At 43.5% G+C, this 21,678-nt stretch overlaps 2 protein-coding genes and 1 long non-coding RNA gene across 3 annotated transcripts; all 3 read right to left on the bottom strand.

The window, feature by feature from the left end:
- Positions 1 to 3,139: 3,139 nt before the first annotated feature.
- Positions 3,140 to 5,437, bottom strand: LOC113461422. The gene is made up of 2 exons (XR_003383681.2): positions 4,310 to 5,437; positions 3,140 to 3,489 (listed from the first exon to the last, which is right to left on the bottom strand). It is a non-coding gene; the product is annotated as an uncharacterized LOC113461422 (long non-coding RNA).
- A 6,702-nt stretch (positions 5,438 to 12,139) lies between these two features.
- On the bottom strand, positions 12,140 to 12,654 carry LOC120104941. Its single transcript, XM_039116894.1, has one exon. It carries the CDS (start codon positions 12,646 to 12,648, stop codon positions 12,253 to 12,255), a length of 396 nt encoding a protein of 131 aa, XP_038972822.1. The 5' UTR covers positions 12,649 to 12,654; the 3' UTR covers positions 12,140 to 12,252.
- Positions 12,655 to 15,340: 2,686 nt separating this feature from the next.
- LOC120104938 lies at positions 15,341 to 16,312 on the bottom strand. The gene is made up of 2 exons (XM_039116892.1): positions 16,169 to 16,312; positions 15,341 to 16,015 (listed from the first exon to the last, which is right to left on the bottom strand). The coding sequence occupies exons 1-2, from the start codon at positions 16,310 to 16,312 to the stop codon at positions 15,341 to 15,343; spliced, it is 819 nt and encodes a 272-aa protein (XP_038972820.1).
- Positions 16,313 to 21,678: the final 5,366 nt, after the last annotated feature.

Here is a 21,678-nt window from a genome sequence, read left to right as displayed (position 1 = left end):
ATGTCAGAGGGGAGTCGGTCACCTGATCATTCTCCCCAGGCTCGGCAGCCGTCACCTCTGACTAAGTCCAAGGTCCAATCGGGCCCGGACCACAAAGTGTCTGTCCTCACATAAAAGGAGATGAACTTCGTTTGAGCCCAGCACTTTATTCCTTCCGAGTTCATCTTCGAGCACGCTGGTCCTAGTGATCGGGTTACTCAACCTCCTTCTCAACTCGGCTTATACGAGGAAACTCTGAGGGTTAGGTTGAGATTGCCTCTCCATCCTTTTTTTGTCTAGCTAATGAGGACTTATAGCCTTATCTCGACCCAATTAGTATCCAACTCCTGGCGGGTCTTTGTCAGCTTTCTTTCTCTTTGATTTCTTTGGGGCATCCAGGCCCTGATTTCCTCTTCCGAGAGTGCTTCACTATGAAGAAGCATACTTAGGACAACAATTTGTGGTATTTTTCTCCTCAAAAGGATCACTAGCTGATCCGAGGTACTCCCTCTTTCATCCATGGGTGGAAAGGGAGATTCTTTTTGGTCCACCCTAAGTAGTTGTGGGGATTCAAGACCACATGGACGGTGCCCCAAACCGACCTAAGTCAGCCCTTGAGGTTTTCTGATGACGACCAAAGGATCTTGAACAGGCTTCTAGAATCTCGATCCAAGATTTTTGCCTAGCAGGAGTTGTTGTCCGAGGAGACTCTGATTAATATCGGTTTAAGCCCGGCTGATTCTTTGGGTAAGCTCCTTCTGAACTCTTCCTTTATCACCTTGTCGTATTCCTTTCTGACTTCGTCCCAAGTTTTGCAGTTCTTGTCTCCATGAAGTTCGATCTCTTGTAGATTCGTGAGAGGAGGAAGGTGAAGAAGAGGTCGTTCGTGGTCGCCAAGGATTAGGCTCCGTCGAAGGAGAGGCCGAGGGGGGAGTCTTCTTTGGCTTCTGTCACCAAAGATGCCGTAGAGATCATGGCCCCTTAGAAGAAAAGGCTGCAAGGGGAATCCCCTTCGGTTGGCCCCTTAGAAGAAAAGGCCGAGGGGGGAGTCCTCCTCAGCCGTGGCCACTGAAACTTCCATCATGGCTTCCCCAAGGCTTCAGTCCCCGAGGTTTGTGGCCTGGCTTGGTCTGACCTGAGCTCATCCACTCGCAAGGAATGCCCTCCTACTCTGGGCCGCGCCCCCAAGGTTTACTCTCTAAGGTGGTCAGACCGAGAGTCAGACTCGGCTCTGGCGAACCCCAGGTTGGCGATGGAGTTGGTTGAGGCATGCAGCTCCAGGCCAACATGGAGACTGTGCACTCTACTAGCCTCGATGGGTTCTTCAATAATGTTTACACCATGGTCATTCGAGTAGGTCTCTGACTTGCAAGCTTTCGTGTTGTCCTTCACTTCTATCACTGATTGTTGTTTCTCTTTCCAGCATACCCTTGTGGTTAGCAAAATGCAGCGATCAGCCACGAAGTTCGTAAAGCATAGTTTGGCACTCGAGAAGCAATGGAAAGCTGCTGAAGAGCAAGCTGAGCTAGCCAAGGTGAAGGCCAAGTTGGCCAAAGATGAATTTAGGTTGGCGAAAGCCAACGCCTCAGCCGCGCAGATCCAGGCAGAGATGAAGGAGGCCCAATTATCTGCAGCCAGGAAGGCCCTCAAAGCCACCAATCGGAGGACAACGAAGCTTTCTATTAAGGAGGCCTAGGCCGAGTAGAGGGCTCAAGAAGCTGAGCAGCTAACTGCTATAGCCGAGCAGCGAGCCAACAAGGTCGGGTGGTGGGCTAATGAGGCCATGGAGTAAGTCCTTCGTGCCGAGGCAAAGGTCGTGGAGGCAGTCGAGGAGTACTATGCTCGGAGGAGTTCTGAGAGGAGGCCTTGGAGAATGGGGCAGACACCTTTGGGAAGAGCTTCGAGGCATGCCGAGCTCAAGTTTAGCATCTTTTCCTAGTGATGGACTTCTCTACCCTTGATGATGACAGCGACATCGACGATGAAGGCAACGACCCTATCGATGGCGAGGGCGGCAACCCCATCGACGACGAGGGAGGCGATGTCGTCCATGGTGAAGGTGCCGATGGGGGCGAGGGCGAAGGATGAAGCCTTTTGCCTCGTCATTTTTTGCTTTCCGCTCAAGTAGTCTGAGCTCAATGATTTCTTTTTGTTCGGCCTCTATCAAGGTCAATGTAAAAGCTTACAACTTTACTGAAAGCAAAGAGTTTCTCAAGTACCTAATTTTGGTCTTTGCTTTCATTATTTTGCTGTTTATTCTTCATCCGAGTCTAGGTCGTTGTGTCGAGCTCTGACTTTTCATTGTAGCTCTTTTTGGCTCTGCTTCCATTGAGATCAATGTATGTACTAAAAAATAATGAAAGTAAAGAAATTTTCTAAAGTACCTAACTTCGATCTTTACTAGCTATCGTTATATTTCTTTATTTGTGGTCTGGTTGTCTCGCCAAACTATTTTCCTTGTAGAGCTTTAGCATGTCTCGGGTCGTCGGCTGATCTTTTTGTAGTTTGTCTTTCGAAGAATTCTGAATGAGCTCAGCTGAGGGGGGGTCGGTGCCTTTTTTGTTAGTCATCCCTAGAGTCTTGCTCTAGAGGCATCTCAGGAGTATGCTCTCGGAGGCATCACTAAGATTAGCTTCTAAAAAAAATTAGAGTGGTTTGGTCTTCTCTTTGCACCATTTTCAATCTAAAAAGGCCGGTTGGCACGCCAAGCCTTCAGCATGGCAGTCGGATCTCCTGCTCGGGCCATTTTCGACCTGAAAAGGTTGGTAGACCCGCTAGAGCTTTGAGGCAGTGGCCATTTCACCTGCTTGGGCCATGTTCGACTTGAAGAGGTCGGTTGGCACGTCAAGCCTTCGGTGCAGCGGCCGAGTCTCCTGCTTGGGCCATTTTTAACCTGAAGAGGTTGGTTGACTTGCTAATCCTTCGACGTGGGGGTCGGCCTTCTCATCTTTGGAGTATGAGGCATCTCTGGGGTTGTCTTCCAAAGAAAATCCAAGTGGGCTCGATCTTCTTCCTCTTCAAAATGGGGTCTCGAAGTGATCCCGAGTGAACTCTGATGCTACTTATGTCATAGTCGCTAGTGTTCTTAAACTTAAGCTCTGATATTATTTCTGTCACAATCCCAAGTGATTTGAAACCTAGGCTATGATATTTTTTTTTGCACAATCCCTAATGATCTTAAACCTAAGCTCCAATATTTTATTTGTCATAATCCCCAATGATCTTAAACCTAAGCTCTGATACCACTCTATCATGCTCCGAACCCAACACCTGAGTTCGGGATGCCACACGACCGCACACTCTCTAGGACAGCCCTAGAGAATATGCAATGCCTAAAAAAAATATTACAACCTCAATGTCATTGAACGATAATAATCTCAATTCATACCAGACAACAAAGTTGGTCCAATTATAAAATATAATCATCCAACTAGTATCAGTGTTGCTCTATCTAATCATCTCCTCCACCTATGATCTAAACCATAGCCGTATATTATGCAACTTGCAACTCTGAAAAAGAGAAAGAAAAGGAGTTGTGAGCTTTACAATCCAACAAGAATCCCCATACATCCTCACCAACATAATAATAATTTAAATTAAAAACTGCAAGAAATCATTACACACCTTATGAAATTACAAACCGACAATTAATAATGCTCGAATAATGAGTATAAATATGTAAGTCAAATATCAATAGAAATCTAGCCACTCAAGAGTTATATATAATACGATATCTCATAAATCCTTATTAGTATTTTCAATACTTTTCATTTTATTCATTTTTAACTTAATCCAAATCAATTATCTTTTCAACTTTGGGCTAAATCTCGGTCACATTTTTAGCCCATGAAGGGGCAATCAATAGTATCACATTTTTAGTCTCTGATGGGGCAATCAATAGTATGATATTTCCAGCCTATGACAGGGCAATCAATAGTATCATATTTCTAGCCTAGATGAGGTAATTAATAGTAATGAGATAAGCCCAAAGTTCTTGTTCATTCAATAAAGTTCACCATCCACACATCAATTTCTTTTTATTTCTGACTTTAGCCAACCACGGTCATGTTTTCCACCCGTGACAGGGCAATCAATGTAAGATGGTTTGTCCAGAACACCACGTCTATTAGTTCGATTATGCAAGTGTAAGTTATGCTCATATATGCATCAATTATACCATCAATCACAAGCACACATGATCAAAATTTGATTTAATACCAAAATCATCATAAAACTATTCATGCTCTTACTTATCTTGATCATTAGCATATCATACACATATATGTACAAAATATCTATACCATGCAGGTTGGTGTATAAGGATTCTTACCTCTTTGCTGACAACCAAACAAACTAATCACTAGGCCACACTGCACTCCACATACCGGGATGCGTAGAATCCTGCTCAACATCCTTTTATCCAAAAGATTGTTCTCCTACAGAACCAAATTAACATAAAAAATTATCCGAGGTATCCGACAACCAAGAACCATCTATTAATCCACTAAAGGGTCCACCATCACATAGCAACCTAGGACTATCTAGCAGCCCTGACAACCAACATTTTTTTTGGATCAAGCTAGAGAGAGAAAGTACCAACACAAAGAGAGAGAAACTAGAGTGGAGAGAGAAATACTAAGAGAAGAAATAGGAGGAGAGAGAAACCAGAGATAAGATCTTGTTGGGCTTCTTTTTGTATGGATGACTATAGTGCCATACAAAACTAGGGCTGACTGTGACAATAGACTTATATTAGAAGATTTACAATGTCAGCTATATTACAACGCCCAATTGTTTGAATCGGTCAGCATAACGTAACTCAATCCATTTGTTCAAAATATATATATTTAATCAAGAAAAGGATAATAAATCAAGGATCATCAGTTATAGATTCAATGGTAGCTAATAATAGTCGGGTGTAGGACGGATATGGTCGATTAGGTAACAGCGTCCAGCGGTCCGAGTTGGTTCACTCTGGCCAGTCCAACCAGTCAAATCATGAAATAAGAATCAGACTACGATACAGGTAACACAATAGATATTCATAATGATAGAATCCAGTGGTATTCAGCAATGATTGGGGTAAAGCTAGCGTGACGGGTGGTCGTAGCGACATTAGACCAAGACTCTTTATTAAGGTCAGCTAGGTAGTACCATCCAAGTGCTTGGATTGATCAGATCCAGTTAGTCTAACAAGTCAACTCAAGAGTCATGCTACAATAGAGATAGCTCAATATTGATTGATGATGTTGAAATTCAAACGTGCTCAGTAAGTGCTGTGGTGGGAGGTTGGCACGTTGCCCAATGAATATGGACTGGCGCCCTTCACTAGAGCCGACAAAAGTCACTGAGGGACATCCTTACTAGGTCCAACAATTCTAGAGAGAGACAATCCAAGTTGAGAGAGAAACAAAAGAGAGAATATAGAGGAAAGGAAACCAAGAGAGAGAAGAGAGAAAGAGAGAGGCTCTCTTCTATCCTAAAATAGGGGAGAACCCACTCTCCCTCTCTTCTCGGAACAGGGGTGATGGCCACTAGGCGGCCCAGCCCCCGGTGACGATGGCCATGGAGGGTCTTCAGTCACGGCACCACCGGTGGTGGTGGCCGGCCGACACAAAGAAGAAGAGAAAGAGAAAACTCTCTCCTTTCTCAAAATAGAAGAGGCTTGAAATCTTGAGCCGGGTGGGCGGGAGTCGGCACTGGTGGCAACTAGCACCCGCTAGTGGCTCGACCTCCGGTGAGGTTGTGATGGTGGCAAAGACAGCAGTGATTGGCTGTCAAGGTGGAAGGAAGAAAAATAAAGGAGATAAAACCGAAACAGGGATCCTTTTTCCCTATTGATTTTTGGCTGCCTTCTCGGCTGACAGCCATGTCTTTGAGTCGTGGAAAGAAAGGCATGAAAAGGGGAAGATGGCTAGGGTGATACCTCGACCCAGTGGTGTCCAGAAGCCCCAATTTTTTAGCGAACACAGTGACAAGCAATTGCGAGCTTAACCGGAAAAAAAAAAGAACGGGAGAGAAGGAAGGGAGATTGCTCGGGGTGGAGGCTTTGGAGGGTGAAAGCTCTCTCTTTATATAGGAGCCCTAGGGTCCCAACGGCCCTAGGACTCCAACTACTAGTTAGAAAAGGCCGAGGAGAAGAAGACTCCAACCAGAGTTTCTTCTCCGCTGCCTCGTGCCATAGGGCATGATTTGCCTTGGGCTGGCCTCTTTCAGGCCGGCCCACAAGCCCAAAGTTGGGCTGGGCTCACTACAAGAAAAGGAAGTTTTGGCGATGCTTTTTAAGGTCTTTACCGACGCTTATAAGCGTCGGTATAAATCTTTCCGATGCTTTCCAAAGCGTCGCCAAAGCATCGGCTATGTAAGAGTGGAAAAAATATTTGCCGACACTTTTCAAAAGCATCGCTAAAGGGTTTTTAGCGACGCTTTTTAAGGACGCTTTTAAGCGTCGCTATCACACAGTTAGCGGCGCTTTAAAGCGTCGGCTTTTAACTGTATTTTTTAGTTAGCGACACTTTAAAGCGTCGTTATAACTATTTTTTTGAAAAAAAAATTATTTAAAAAGATTTTTTCCTTTTAGCAAGTTTTAGAGGTCAAAGATGAAGGGGGATCTCTGCCGAATCGCTATTCAGCAATGATAAGAGAGATACGTTGATATAGAGATTAAGCAACTGGAGTTGTAAACAGTTTGAAACAAAGGGAAAAAAAACCAGAGAAAACAAAAGCTTACAGAACATAACATAGAGCAAGGGAACGAACCTAGAAGTGTTCATCCGGATGACGAGCTTCTCATACTCATCCAAATAGGCACATTCCATCTCCTCTCCCTTCAACACCTCGAACGCCATTTTTCTCTGAAAAAATAAAACTCCCTACTCTGTCCTTTGAACACTCCTTCCTCCCGCTCCGTCCGCCTCTTTCTCCCGCTCGAAGGCCCTCGCTCTTCCCTCTCGCTAAGAGAGGTGAAGCCTCTCTGTGGGTGATGTCCGGATTTCCACCCTTGATGCGTTGGATTTCATACCTAAGATAACCAAAAAAAAAAGAAAATAAAATAAAACTTCTTAGCATCAATAACTAAGAGAGATGGAGGAGGAAATCGAACTTGGGACTTCTACTTACTTGATAAATCTGTTGTATGACAATAAAACTTTGCCTCTTCTCTGAAGCTGCACCGACAGAACAAAAACAACCAAAAACACTAGTTAATCTTTTGGTTAACAAAAAAAGCCATGAAGAGAAGCCAGGAAAAGAGGAGGGGAGCCGAAGATGAGGCCGCTTTCCATGGGGCCAGCCCACCAACCGCCGCCTGGTGTGATGGAGAGAGAGGAAGAGTAGTAGAGGCAGAGGAGGTCGGAAATGGAGAGGGAAGAGGGGGATTTGAGGAAGAGGAGGACTTGGTCGGAGAAGGAGATGGCTTCTTGAATCTGGAGATCGAGAAAGAGCAACGAAGAGAGGAGGGGAGGGGGGTGCGGCGGCTGGAGGGGTTAGGGATCGCTTTTGAAAGCGAGCAACGGAGAGAGAAGGGGAGGGGGTTAGGGATTTGTAAGGAAGAATGGGCCTCCGACGACGCTTTGTAAAGCGTCGTTCGAGGAAGGGGGGGTGGGCGGGACGCGGGTTTTTTTTTGTTTTGGGGGGGGGGGGAGTTTTGGCCTCTTACGATGCTTATGAAAGCGTCGTCATTTCAAAGATGGCCTCCGACGATGCTTTGAGAAGTGTCTGTCTTTTTTTATTTTTCAACGACGCTTTTTAGCGCCGTCTTAACCCATGAAGCGTCGTCTATTGCCGACGCTTTTTTAAAACCGTCGACAAATTTTGGCGCCAGACCAAACATTGCCGACGCTTGTGAAAAACGTCGGCAAACAAGCGTCGGTAAAACTAACTTTTCTTATAGTGGCTGGGCTGCTACATTTAGTTTAGCTATAAAATAATATTAATCATTTTACCTCTAAATAGGCTGACAAAGTATTTTTTTTTGATTGTATGTCCGCAAGTTACCAATGTTTTTTTTTTTGAAGTCACTGTGGTTAATGTAGCCTCCTTTTTCTTTTTGATGGCAATGATGTGTTCAAGGAAAGTTGAAAGCTGAACAGATCGAGTTCAGGTGCAGTCGCTCAGCGTGTACTGGCAAGTTATCAATCCGTTTTGATAATCCACAAGATCGGAGTTAGTGCTCGGCTAATCATTTATTTGATCACATTGTATATAGTAGTAAATAATTTTTCCATTGCACTTATTTCGATTTTTTTTTTATTATGACTCTTGCACATCTCGGGCACAAAAAAATAAGATCATGTCAGCTCTTAGATTTTTGGATTTTAAAACTATTTGTGAATATAAACTAGTTTCTATAACAATACTCTTCCGTTTTTTTCTCTCAAGAAACAATAGTGTTTCTTTTTTTTTTTTTTGTGGTAAGAAACAATACTCTTTCACTTATGGGTCCATTTACGTAGTCTAGTTCCTTCTCTAGCCAAAACTCTGTGGCTTGGTTTATGCTCGAGTAACTAGGCTCGCATTAGGGAGACTTAAGTACTTGCCAGCTTCAAGCGGCTCCCAGTCCGCTGACTAGTGGCCATGCAGAGACTAAGAGAACGCTACACAATTTTATTACTAAGTCTCCGTTTGGGAAGCCGTTAGCAGTAGAGCTTTTTGATGTAGAGCTTTTGAAAATAGAGCTTTCTAAAGTATAGCTTTTATAAAAAAACTGTTTGCTGTTTGGTAACTACATTTTTAAAATGCTATAGCACTTCAACGTGTGTTTAGTAAATAATTTAAGAAGGTACTTTTAGTATGACAAAATGACCATAAAAGACATAGCATAGTATTACGTAATAGAGCATAATAAAATATAATTTGTATTAATATATAAATATATGATATAATATAATATTATTGTAATGTAATATAATATTATTATAATATAGTAATATAATATTATATATTATAGCATAATAATTTAATATCATATTAAATTTTTTAACATAACATATCAATGCATTATGATATAATGTAATATAATATTATATTTATAGTCTAATACAATAATAAAGGTATAAAATACTATAATTATAAGTGTAAATTATTTTTTTTATAGTATTAATGTAATATTAAATTATTTAATATAATATATTAATATATTATGATATAATGTAATATAATATTATATTTATAGTATAATACAATAACAAAGATATAAAATATTATAATTATTAATGTAAATTAATTTTTCACCCTTCTGATGACCATTTATCTCTATAACAAATTTTCTAGTAGATTTTCAGAATTATAAAAAGACATTTTGTGTAATTGTTATATTTTATTATGGATATTTTGGTAAAAAAATAAATTTCCAACCGGACCTAAAAGTACTTCTTCGGAAAGCTTCAAAATGGAGCTTCTTCCAAAATATTGATTTTAGCTTTCTAGAAAAGGTAAAACAGCTTTCTAATATTTTTACCAAATACCTCTATTTTATCTAAAAATATTTTTGGAGGGCCAGAAAGTACATTTTAGCTCTCCCAAATGGAGCCTAAAGGATCCTATTGCCACTAAAAATACATATATCTACATATGTGTGTGCATATATATATATATATATATATATATATATATATGATGGAAAGTAATGAAAATCGACCGTTTTTTCTTTACCTTGCATTGAGTGTGTGTGTGTGTGTCTTTATACAAGCTACCACCAAGAGCAGCATAATTGATGACGGAACTCCATACATGTATATATTTTTCAAACAAATACATGCATGACATTGTCACGAATCCCCCAACTACCAATAGCCCACTTGAATTAATTGCTCGGCTGTACTTGGTTTAAAAATCTTTTCCTCTACCCACATTAAACGCCTCAACCCCCAACTCTCTCTTCTAGACGTACGTTGACCATCAAAAGGAACACCAAACGGAAACCAGCCACGAAAATAGTAATTAGCTTGCGTGCAGGCGTTGCTACGATAATGAAGTCATCGCCGCCCTCTCATTCGTTAACGAGCAAGCGTGTAATTGACTCCTCGATCCAAGCCAAATTCGTTGGACTAAATAAATGCATCAAAAAGGACGAACTGGAAGAGCTGCATATGGTAAGAGATATTTGCTCTACCGACTGTGACAGTGACAGTAGTATGAATCTACGATTCATAGACAACTATGATCCAAGATAATTGATATTAACTTCATCCTGCTAAGATTGTTCAAAGCTTCCTTGTAGGCAATATTTTTGCAATGGTTGCATCATTATCGCCAAAGTTGAATGCTTGCATGAGAATTAATAAGATCTTAGTTGTCGATTTTAAAGATGACAGATCCACCTACACAACCAGTTTTTAGGTCTACCAAAGCTAGAAATTAGTCATAAAAAAATCAATCACTATTAGATGGCATTAGACGTAATCTATCTCGTTATTGCCATTTCTCTTCCTTATCTGACACCTCCCACGATCCAACCTTTTTTTTTTTTTGTTGACCGTAAAAGCTGCTGCTCTTTTTCTTTTCCCCTTTGAGTTTGCTGTGGCCAATCATTGGATATTCTACATGCTCACTCATGATAAAAAAAAAAATTTCTTGTGAGAGCAGCCTTTTGTACTTGATCCCAAACCTACTACTTGGGCTGGGCTTGCGACACGGCTGCATCACTCCCTAGAATAATTTGATAGGGTATGCAAGATCTAATGACTTAAAACAAAGTAATCAGTAATAGGAGATAGAAAATTGTGATTGCCAAAACATTCCGTTGGTAATTGGTAGTAAAGTTGTTCAATTATAGTGTTCAGATATATCTAGTATTGGATACGAAAAAAACTTACAAAAATTCTCTCACCAAAAATCCCAGGCTTTGAAAAGAAAGATACAGTAATAATACGATTGGAGTGTGTTTGGAGCTGATTGATGGTCAGCATGCGTGCTTGAACCTGTATTCAATTGAGGTCACCTCCATGAGTGGTTTCCCCTACTGACAATATTTTTAGATGATGCAACTTCAGCGAGAGCTTGCATAAGCATCCATTCTTAATTGATGCATGGTTAAGCGGAGGTTTCATTAATTGTTTGTGGATAGAAAAAAAATCCTTTCACATATCAATTGGTGTTGATGTCCTTGCTTCATCCGCTAGCACTCAGGTACGATTAAATTGCATGTGAACATGTTGGTGATAAGCTGTTTTATTATCTTTGCATTAATAATTCAATTATTCAGGTTTCATCAATGATCCAAGAGAACCAATAAATTCGATGTAGACTATTTTGACTATTACGAATAGGGTGGGATGGGATACAAAAGCAAGATCCACTATATCAAAAAGTTGAATCACGAGCCAAACATTCGGAAATCATAATTTGATCATATGACGTTTGACTGAAATGATTTTTTTTTTTGAAAATCGAATAACTTTTCAAGATCTATGATGTGACACCTATCTTTTAGGGCGTGTATCTCCTAATTCGAGAGAAATCAAATGGAGCGATAGAAGGCAAAGTCGATATACAAGTCAAGATTTACCTCTTGTAGAATTTTAGCTTTTTTAAATTTATTTTTACCTATTATATACATTTTAGGAAAGTGAGTCCTATTAGAACTAAGAAAGGAATCCGACCCGAACTGTGCGAGGATGGATCTCACCATCATAAATAAAGGCTATGTATCTCAGTTTTCTAATCATTAACGAAAGAAAAAAAAAATATAAACTCTACTTTCATAATTTTTCCATCTTTTCTAATGTTCTTTTGAGAGATTTGAGTTGAGCGAATTGAGGGAATTCTTCCTTCCCTCCTATCAGATCAATCAGAAAGATGAATTTGAACCTTTTGGTCCTCTGAACAAATGCAACATTGATTGGTGACGATTATTGGGCCTTCTCCTCAAAAGGCTCCTTTTGATTCGAACCCACATTGGTGGCATTCAATTTTTTGTCACCTTTTCTGTTTGCAAGAAAGATTAGGCTAAGGTATCAACAAGCTTGCAGGTGAAGTCTGTTGCAGAATTATATCAGAGACCTGTCACCAAATCTTACATTCATGAAGATTAGAGATGTCATCTGTTGTAGATTTCCTCTTAATAGCACATCGTAGAACCCTGTAATTTTCAATATTGAAGCCAGTATGAAAAAGAAAATCCCTGATCTGTTGGAGGAATTATCTTTTATTTCATTGAACCACAATATTACTAGAAAAGAGAGCTTCAACATAAAGAACCTAAGGAAGAGATGACAAACAAACTAGAGAACCTGTTCTTAATAACTTCTTATCAAATAAGGGAATCTAAGATGTTTAGCAGTCTGGGATGCACTTCTTGCACTTGATAGTGCACTTCTTTGGGATATGCTTCTTCTCGACGACGCTGCCATGCCGCTTGCTGCACTTCTTGGTGCAAATCACCTTGTTCTTCTTGCAATATTCGAGAGTCATGCAGCTTGAAGAAGTACTCCCAACATGCCTGCCTCCTTTGTCTCCCACCTTTGCTCTCATTTTGGAGCTATCAACTTCACTTCCACCTTCCACTCCTATGCTTACTGAATTCCAAATGCCACCAGTCCTCCCAAGGAAGCTCCTTAGTCTCTTACCTAAACTTGCAGGGATGCTACTTGCTTCATGTATCGCCATCGATGCAGCATTCGCGGCGACGGTAGCAAGCAGAACCATGATCAAGAGAAAAGCAGTCTTCATAGCTGATTGTGCGCTCATTGCTTGAATTTGATTTCTTCTCTACTGCTTCCTTTAGATATCTTCATCATTAGCTTAGGTTCAACTATATAAGGAGCTAAGGTTTCGCCCTTAGAGCTGATAATTTGCGTGATCTAACTGATTTCAGTAAATGGGAGATGCATGCTGGTGAACATGGAGTTTGTGAATGGGTAGCAAACAAAATGGCATGACATCATTGAATATGACCCAGTTAACGAAGATGAAGAATAGCGACCATAGTTGCAAGAAATTAGGCCCCAAAATGGGATCTCCATCCTTGTGTCATGCAATGACATTAGATTATTAACCTTTGATGCGTCTTTCTTTCTTTTTTATGTAAAACCTCTGATGTGTCATGACAACATATAAAAACCATAGAAACCTCTTTTTTATGGTATTTATATGCTTTTAATCACATCATGGGCAATCACTTGATCATTCTATCTATCACGTTTCACGTACCTTTTGAAGTTCAGTAGTGCAAAGCATCTAGATGTATGCGTCTATATGGCCGCTGTACGTAAATGCTCGTCATTTACTCTGGACATGAATAACCACAAAAGAAGTTGCATGAATGCTAAAGAAAAGCATTAGGTTGACACTTCAAGCAGAATTCGCTAATCCTATATATATTGCTCGAGATTTCATAATGCCTTTAAAATCTTATGATTTGTGGAAAAAATGTGATTTGAGGTGACAAATTTTTGAACCGATGTAATATAATTGTGACTGCAAACAAGGAAAAAGAAAAGAGTTTATATTTTTTATTTTTTTGTTCCCTTCATCTTAGTTATATAAGAAAAAAGTTAATAGAATAGGAATATTAAATAACTAACGGGGGTAGAGGTAGTGTTTAGAAGTGATTGCCATGGCAAAGAACTTGGAGTAGGAGGAAATAGATGAGGCATCGGCAACAAAGAGATGCAAATTATGCAAATGAAGGGTAAAACCCGTTTTCCCAAAATATTGTGAAACATATTAAAAGCTTTCCGTTTGCAAGCCTTCAGCATGTCATTGATTCACTTATAATGTGTCTCTAAGACACGCTCCTGAATCGACTCCAGATTAGGGGTCAGTTGATGTGAGCATGACAGCGATATTTGGGCCAAGCTAGCTGATATCATGCTGATAAAAATTAATTAACAGTGATAATCACTGTTATAACTATGAAGGGAAGGGAATACTTTTTTTTTTATTTGCTAAAAACGGGTGCTTCATACAGTGCGTATACAAATACACCCAACAAGGTCAAAATACAACAACTCGCGAAGTGCCAATGGCAGCTCCCCCTCCCCCGACCACAGGGCATACCCCGAGTGGTGGGCCGCGTAGGCAGCCACCCAATCGGCCGCCCCATTGGCCTCCCTAAATACATGCTTGGCCTGGATGGCCCCCCCATCTCTCATCATCATCACTATGTCGCGGATCAAGGGGTGGTCTGTGCTCTCACCCCTCGACCCCCTCTGAATCCATCCGATGACAGTGGCCTAATCGCCCTCCAGAATAATCGAGCTGGCCCGCAGCACCACCCGCGCATGTCGAAGACCCGCCCAGGCTGCACGCAGCTTTGCTCCCGGAACCGATGTATCAAAAAACTGGCAGCTACCTGCGGCCACTGCCCTGAAGTGCAGGCCCCGTATGACAAAGCCTGTACCGCCCCGCGTACCGCCATTCAGAACTGACCCATCCTTGAGGAAGCTCGGGGGTGGGGGCTCCCAGGTGAGAAACACCATCTGAGGAGTTGCCGAAGCAAGGGGGGAACCCCAGGTGTCCCGAGCTATCAAAGGTTTATCTGCAGAAGGGATGGGCCTGATCTCCGTGGCCTATGCTCGAGCAAGCTTTGCAACAAACCTCGGTGACACCCTACGCTCGCTGAGAGTACGAGAATTTCTTGCCAACCAGATCTGATGTGCTGTGCAAGTCGCTCTGATGCCCTCTTTACGAGTCCGTGAACTAGCTAGCCACTGCCGTATCATCCTAAGGAATTGTAGTCGCACACTCCGGCCCCCCTACGGGATCCCAGTCCACTGCCATGTCGACCTCGCCCATGTACATTGGAAAAGCACGTGGTCCACCGACTCCTCAGCTCCACACATTCCGCACTCTGCGGGGACCCCCAGCCACGCCTGCTCAGCACTGCTTTCGTCAGAAGGCGGTCCCAGAATAAATTCCATAAGAAGAAAGCTACCCTCGGGAGGAGTCCGGACCTCCAGATCCAAGTGCAATCCGGCTCCGGCTGGTGCTCCGGCTGAATAACACAGGAGAGATCTCCCAGTCTAACACTGGCCCGGCTCAAGATAACCCACACCCTGACATCTAGCCCCCCACATCCTGGTAACGGAAGGGACTGAATCCTCGCAGCTAGGTGTACCCCGAACAACAACTTGAGTCTGGCCTCGTCCCACTCTGGCCCTCCTGGTGTTAGGAGGTCGCACACTCGTAGCCCCTCCACTGCCTCTGTATCAACCATAGTCGACCAGCATCTCTAGGGAAGGGTATCCACCCACGAATTGCTGGTCATGTCAATACTCCGGCCATCGCCAATCAAACACCTGGTGTGTGCCGATACTGACGGCAGGTACCTCCCGATCTCGCGCCACATTAAAGAGACTCGATGACCCCTCCATGCCACCTCTGAAACCACTCGACCATATCTGGCTGCTATCACCTGACTTCAGAGGCCGTGTGGCTCTAACATAAACCGAGCCGCGTAACGAGCAATGAACGCCTCGTGTCTCTCTATGAGGGACTGCACTCCTAGACCACCCTCACTAGTAGGAAGATAAACCTGCTCCCAAGCCACCAGGTGCACTCCGTGGCCTCCATTGTATGACCCCCACAAGAAGCTCCGAGGAAGGCGCTCGATCCTTAACAGAACCATCTTCGGTACCACTGTGTTGGCCATAAGATACACCGGTATGGATCCTAACATCGATCTGACCAATGTCACTCTTCCCATCATGGATAGGGAGGACACCATCCATCCCTCCAACCTACTCTGGATCCGCTGCACCAAGCCCGAGCACTCTGCCACCCGTAGCCTCCGGCCAGTGATAGGGACACCTAGGTAGGTCAGCATCCTCTCTTGCTCCGATATCTGTAATATCTCTCTAATCTCCTGTCTGACTTTGCTCTCCGTGCTGGGGCTGAAAGAAATGGCAGACTTAAGCAAATTCACTCTCTGACCGGATGCCGCGCAGTAGTCCGCCACCACCCTGCGAAGGACCCGAGCCTCTGGAATCCATGCCCTGATCAGAAGAAGACAATCATCAGCAAAAAGTAAGTGGAAGATAGGTCGGGCCTCCGGTGCTGGGACATAGGCCTCCAGCTCCCAGCTGGAGCACACTCTCTGCAAAGCACAGGATAAAATGTCAGCACAGATAATAAACAAGTAAAGGGATAAGGGACATCCCTGTCGTAACCCCATGGTGGACTCGAAGAAAGATAATGGTGTGCCGTTGACCAAGGTAGAAAACGTTGGCCCCCGGACACACCCCATAACCCAACCAATCCACTGCCTGTGGAAGCCGTACGCCTCCAGTGTCCGCTGGAGAAAACTCCACCTGATCCTGTCGTAAGCTCGCTCCATATCCAGCTTGACTGCCATCAGGCTGTGCCGCTTCGATGCTCGCCGAAGATCCCACATCATTTTCTGGGCCAACATAACATTGTGGAAAATATTTCTACAGGCTACAAAAGCCCCCTACTTCTGGTTGATGATACCAGAAAAAAGGGGCTTCATCCTGCCTACTATAATTCCTACCACAACCTTGTATAAGGTTGTGCATAAGCTAAATGGGCCTAAAGTGACAAGGCTCAGCCGCGTCCTGATGCTTAGGTATAAGCATGATGAAGGTAGCCTTCCAATCCTCAGGCATCGCTGCCTGGGTGAAGAAGCACTGAATAGCCTACACCACCGCTGGTCGAATAATACCCCAATACTGCCAAAAGAAGAAAGGGGAAAAACCATCAGGTCCCGGGGCCTTATCTGCTGCCAAGGCCCAGACTGCCTCCTGGACCTCCAGTGCCGACACCGGCTGAATCAGGGATACACTCTCAACATCACCAATACCCACGTCCACCCTCAGAGGGTGGTCACCATCACTGGCCTCCTCATCCTCCGTCCATCTAGCACAGAAAAAATCGAGTAAGACCTGTCGGATGGCAGGCTCACCCTCCACCTGATAGCCAGACTCATCTCGCAGAGAGTGGATCATGCTCCGCTGTCTCCGGATAACCGTCGTTTGATGAAAGAAGCTAGTGTTACGATCACCCTCGCTTACCCACTGCATATGAGATTTCTGTCTCCAGAAAATCTCATGTTGTTGTAGCAGCGAATGGTGAGTCGCAAGTAGTCCCCGAAGATCGGTCATATCGTCCTCCGGAAGCATGCCCCTAGGTCTTCCTTCCTTTGCAACTCAGCGATCGAGGTCTCTACCCCCTTCAATCGCGGAAAAATATTGCCCACAACCTCGCAATTCCAACGGCGAAGACGCCTCTTGGTCAACTCAAGTTTGCGCGAGATCCGTTGCATTGCATCCCAAGACTGGGGGTACGACAACCAAACCTTCTCAAAACGGAAGGGGCTATGATGAGTGGGACTTGATGAGGTAGAAAGTAGTATAGGACAATGGTCTGAGGCAATCCGACATAGGTGACTAACCCAGCCAATAGGAAATCGAAGGATCCAATCTGGGGATGCAAAGGCCCTATCTAATCGCTCCCAAACCCTAGCACTGCCCAACTGATTATTGCACCAGGTAAACTGTGGTCTGGAAAAACCTAAGTCTACTAGGCCGTTCTGCGACACAAAATCATGGAACTCCCTCCTGTCCACTCGATCCGTGAAGGTAGCGCCACCCCGCTTCTCATTCTCACTCTGGATATAGTTGAAGTCACTAACCACTACTGTTGGAATACCCTAGGCGATCAGGTTGGTGATCTCCTGCCAAAGGACTCTCCTAACCCTGTGATCGTGCTCGCGTACACGCCACACAGCACCCACGGAGCAGCGTCAGGACTCAACACGACCATGACTACTTGTTGGGGGCAGTTGTGGAAGACATCAACTGTCGCCACACCTCGCCTCCACAGGACCAAGATGCCTCCTGACAGCCCCTAGGAGTCGACTGCATAGGTCTCCAAGTCCCTCTCCATGTGCCGCCTCAATCATCTGAGCCCCTCGCCAGATAATCGGGTCTCGCAAAGGAAACAGATGTCCGGACAATGGACCTGCACTAACCGTTTGAAAAAAGACATGAAGGACGGCTTGGCCGCCCCCTTGTAATTCCAAGCGAGAATCATCATGGATCACAATCCACATAGTCGGCCTCAGACTCATCCTCTCCTAGAGTCGCGGAAACATCCTCAGGCTCAACGCCCAGGCTGCCTCGCTCCTCCTCCTCACCGCCAGCTGTGGATACGACCCTCATAATTGCCGCTCTGACACGCTGCGCAACAGTAGAATGGTCCGTACCCCCTCCTGGTGACAGTGCCTCGGCCGTGCTCCCCTCCAGGTGTGGGGTGGGGTGGCCCCCCACCACGCACCTACCTGGGGTAGTGTAATAATCCCAATTTTTTTTTTAATATATAAAGAAGGATAGAATAGTCCTTAAAAATTGATATAAGGGGTAAAATTAGAAAGAATCAAAATGGGGCAAAATAGAAATTTAATAATATTAAACAAAGGGTGATTAGTGCTTGATGTGACTTAATTGGAGGGTTTTGAGTTGGTCTCAGGCGGTGGATTTGAAATAGAGAAGGGGGGTCTCAGGCGGAGGAAAGAAAAAGAAAAGAAGAGAAGAAGAAGAAGAAGAAGAAGAAGAAGAAGAAGAAGAAAAAGAAGAAAGAGGGAGGGGATTCGACATGGAAGGGAGTCCTGGTTGCGCTGCAGCTGAAGGAAAAAGCGTAGGTCTCCTTCTCCTCTACACAAGGACTCTAGTTTTAGAAGAAGAAAAAAGTAAATACCCGTCCCTACCTAGTATTTTAAAGAATTTAGGCTATAGAAAGGGTAGATGACAGTTTTAGAGGTGGTTAAAAGAGGAAGAAACGGATTTCGACAAGTTTTTCTGGCACTGCGGAAAAACTGTATCAAAATCCTAACTTCGGTAAATTATTTTGGAGGTCAATCGGCCTTCGATGATGATGTATCATACCATTTTGGAAACCCCTATGAGTGTAGAATATTGGGTATAAATTTCATAAAAAATAGAGTTTGAAAAGTGGATCAAAATCGGGATGAAGTAACCCACTGTCAGTCCAGATTACTGTTTATCCAAGATGAAGAAGGTGAGAAAAATGATGGGAGTCGCCTCGAAACGCGCCGAAGTTGACTCGAGGTCAACTGGAGTCGATTCGGGGCAGATTGGGGTCGACTCGAGCTAGGCGAAGTCGACTCGAGAGGTGCCGGAGTCGACTCGAGAAGTCGGAGACAGCTCGGGAGTCAGGAAAATTTTAGAAAGAGAAAGAATTCAATTTTTATCGCACCTTGCCCCAACAGTAATGGCCCAAGGTGTGAGTGAAATGCTCCTGCATCATGATTCATGTAAATTGAGGATTAATTAATAAGAATAAAGGAAAAAAGAAAAGATGTTTATTAAGGAGGGGAGTTGTGTCAACTGAAACTTTTATGTTTATGATTGATACATAGATAATAAGCCCTTGATACAAGACTAAGAGCATGATTAATGTATGTTTCAGTGGGTAAGAAGCTAGGAAACAAGAGGAGGAAGTCTCCTACTGCCTACTGTAGATTTTTGGAGGTGTATCAGGGCTGTGCCAGATTAACACGTGAGTGGAAGTTATGTACTTTGCACCATGAGCATTCTTAATTCGTTTTCCTGAATATCGCTAGGTGTGAATTGATTCCACTTGTGCATATTGATTGATATTATAGTGAATTCCTCTATAATTTTGTTTCTCCATGCTTGATTATTTTGTACATGCATTTGAGAAAATATTGAGAGGAATTACAAGGGTTAGATGAGTAGTTAAACTGGTTCCAAATTGTGAAATGACTTCTTTTGTAAATTGATTTCATTTTCTCTATTTCAAAGACTTGTAGAGCCCTTTTCAGTGGTATATTGAGTTGCATTGCACTTCCTTGACTCTTCACTCCCAACTTTGATGTTAGTTTATGATTGTGTCGTAGTCGAGTGAGTGGTGGTCTTGATTATACTCCTTTTTAGTAGAGTATTGGAAGGGTGCATTATGGCATTTATGCATGGCTTAGCAGTATCTACAGGACACCTATAGTTGATGGGGTTAATCATCGGCCTGTGTGCACATAGTAGTCTTCTGGGTGGGCGAAGCCCAGTCCCTTCCTAGGGGGGACACGGCCCTAGGCGTAAGATCGGCCAGTCCTGCGACTTATATATCTGCTTACCGTCGGGCATAGTAAGATCCCGCGTGGTGCAGTATGGCTTTCCGCGGATGTAGAATTTCCACGAGGTGCCATTTAGTATTCAGATGTAAGATGAGTCTCACGGTTTTCTATGAATTTCTATTCTGGATACTGGCCGGTCCTGCGACTTATATATCTGCTTGCCGTCAGGCATAGTAAGATCCCGCGAGGTGCAGTATGGCTTTCCGCGGATGTAGAATTTCTGCGAGGTGCCATTTAGTATTCAGATGTAAGATGAGTCTCACAGTTTTCTATGAATTTCTGTTCTAGATACTAGCCAGTTTTTACATGATCAGTGTGGTGTCTTATTCTGCATATGCATGTAATAGTAGGAAGTTGTTGTGGTTCGCCTGGGGCGTAAGACCCACCTTCCGACAGCTGTCTAGTGATAACTTCGCATATTGATACCCTGATTTACATATTGGTGTTGTGTCATATTCTATGCATGCATATGGCAGTAGGAAGTTGTTGTGGCTCGCCTGGGGCGTAAGACCCACCTCTCGATAGCTATTTATCGATGTTTCAGCATATTGACACTCGATTTGTATGTTCTAGTGTTATGATATGTTGAGCATATTCATGATGTATCATTCATGTTTATTTGATTATTTTATATATGCTCCAGATGAGTTGATTGTGATTGTGGTGATACTGTGATGATTTATTCCATATTTCTTATGTTGAGTTATGTGCATCTTGTTATTGATGATTACTCATATACTCTTGAGATTTCACCTCGAGCCATGATTATATCTTGTCTCATGTGCATAGTACTCTCTACTCCACTCACTGAGTATTCATATACTCACTCCCCAGTTTGGTGTTTTTGATTGCAGGGCAGGTATTTTATAGAAAGAAGCAGGGTTAGAGATTGCTTGCTAGCTGTGCCGCTCCATAGTATAATGTAGATAGAGGTTTATACCTTTTGGTGTATTATAAACCTTCTGTTGTATATAGTGTATAGTTACAGTCCTAGATCCTGTTGTGGATATGGATTGACCATGGATTCGGAAGCAGATATATATATATATATATATGCGCAGATCAGTTGTGTGCCTGTGATAATGTATTATTATATATTGTCCAGATTTATTACATAACAGATGATGTGATTGCTGCTCTAACAGGTAGTGTTGTATGTATTGAGATAATCCTGACAGGTCAATATAGGAAATGTGATCATTTTGTGCATGTATCATGCCAAAATTTTCAGAATTTATTGATGATTGATAGGTAGTAGGGTTCTACGTGGTGGCTGGTGGCCTTATGCCTACCCGCATCCTAAGACCGTCGCGGCCGCCCGCTGGAGCGGGCGGGGGTCGTGACAGGTAGCGTCCTCCAGCACACCCGAGGTCAGGGGTGGAGGCCCAAAATGAAAAACCCCATCTGGGCCACCCCCAAGGCCCACATGAGCATCCCACGATCGTGGCTCGCTCGACGCACCCAACATGGGGCGGTCCTGGCCACCGGCCATGGGGATCCCCAAGCCTGCCTCCAACTCCTTATAGGGTGGGCTATACCAGAAAGGCCCTGCTAGTGCCGCAGGGCCCCCAACCAGGGTCAGCTCATCCTAGGCCAAAAGATCTGGCTCAGTTAGATCCCCCAGGCCC

Source organism: Phoenix dactylifera, unplaced genomic scaffold (assembly GCF_009389715.1).
Source record: "Phoenix dactylifera cultivar Barhee BC4 unplaced genomic scaffold, palm_55x_up_171113_PBpolish2nd_filt_p 000144F, whole genome shotgun sequence".
In the NCBI taxonomy this organism is placed as follows: Eukaryota; Viridiplantae; Streptophyta; class Magnoliopsida; order Arecales; family Arecaceae; genus Phoenix; species Phoenix dactylifera.
Note: the sequence above shows the minus strand (reverse complement) of the source record. Positions and strands in the feature narration are given on the sequence as shown.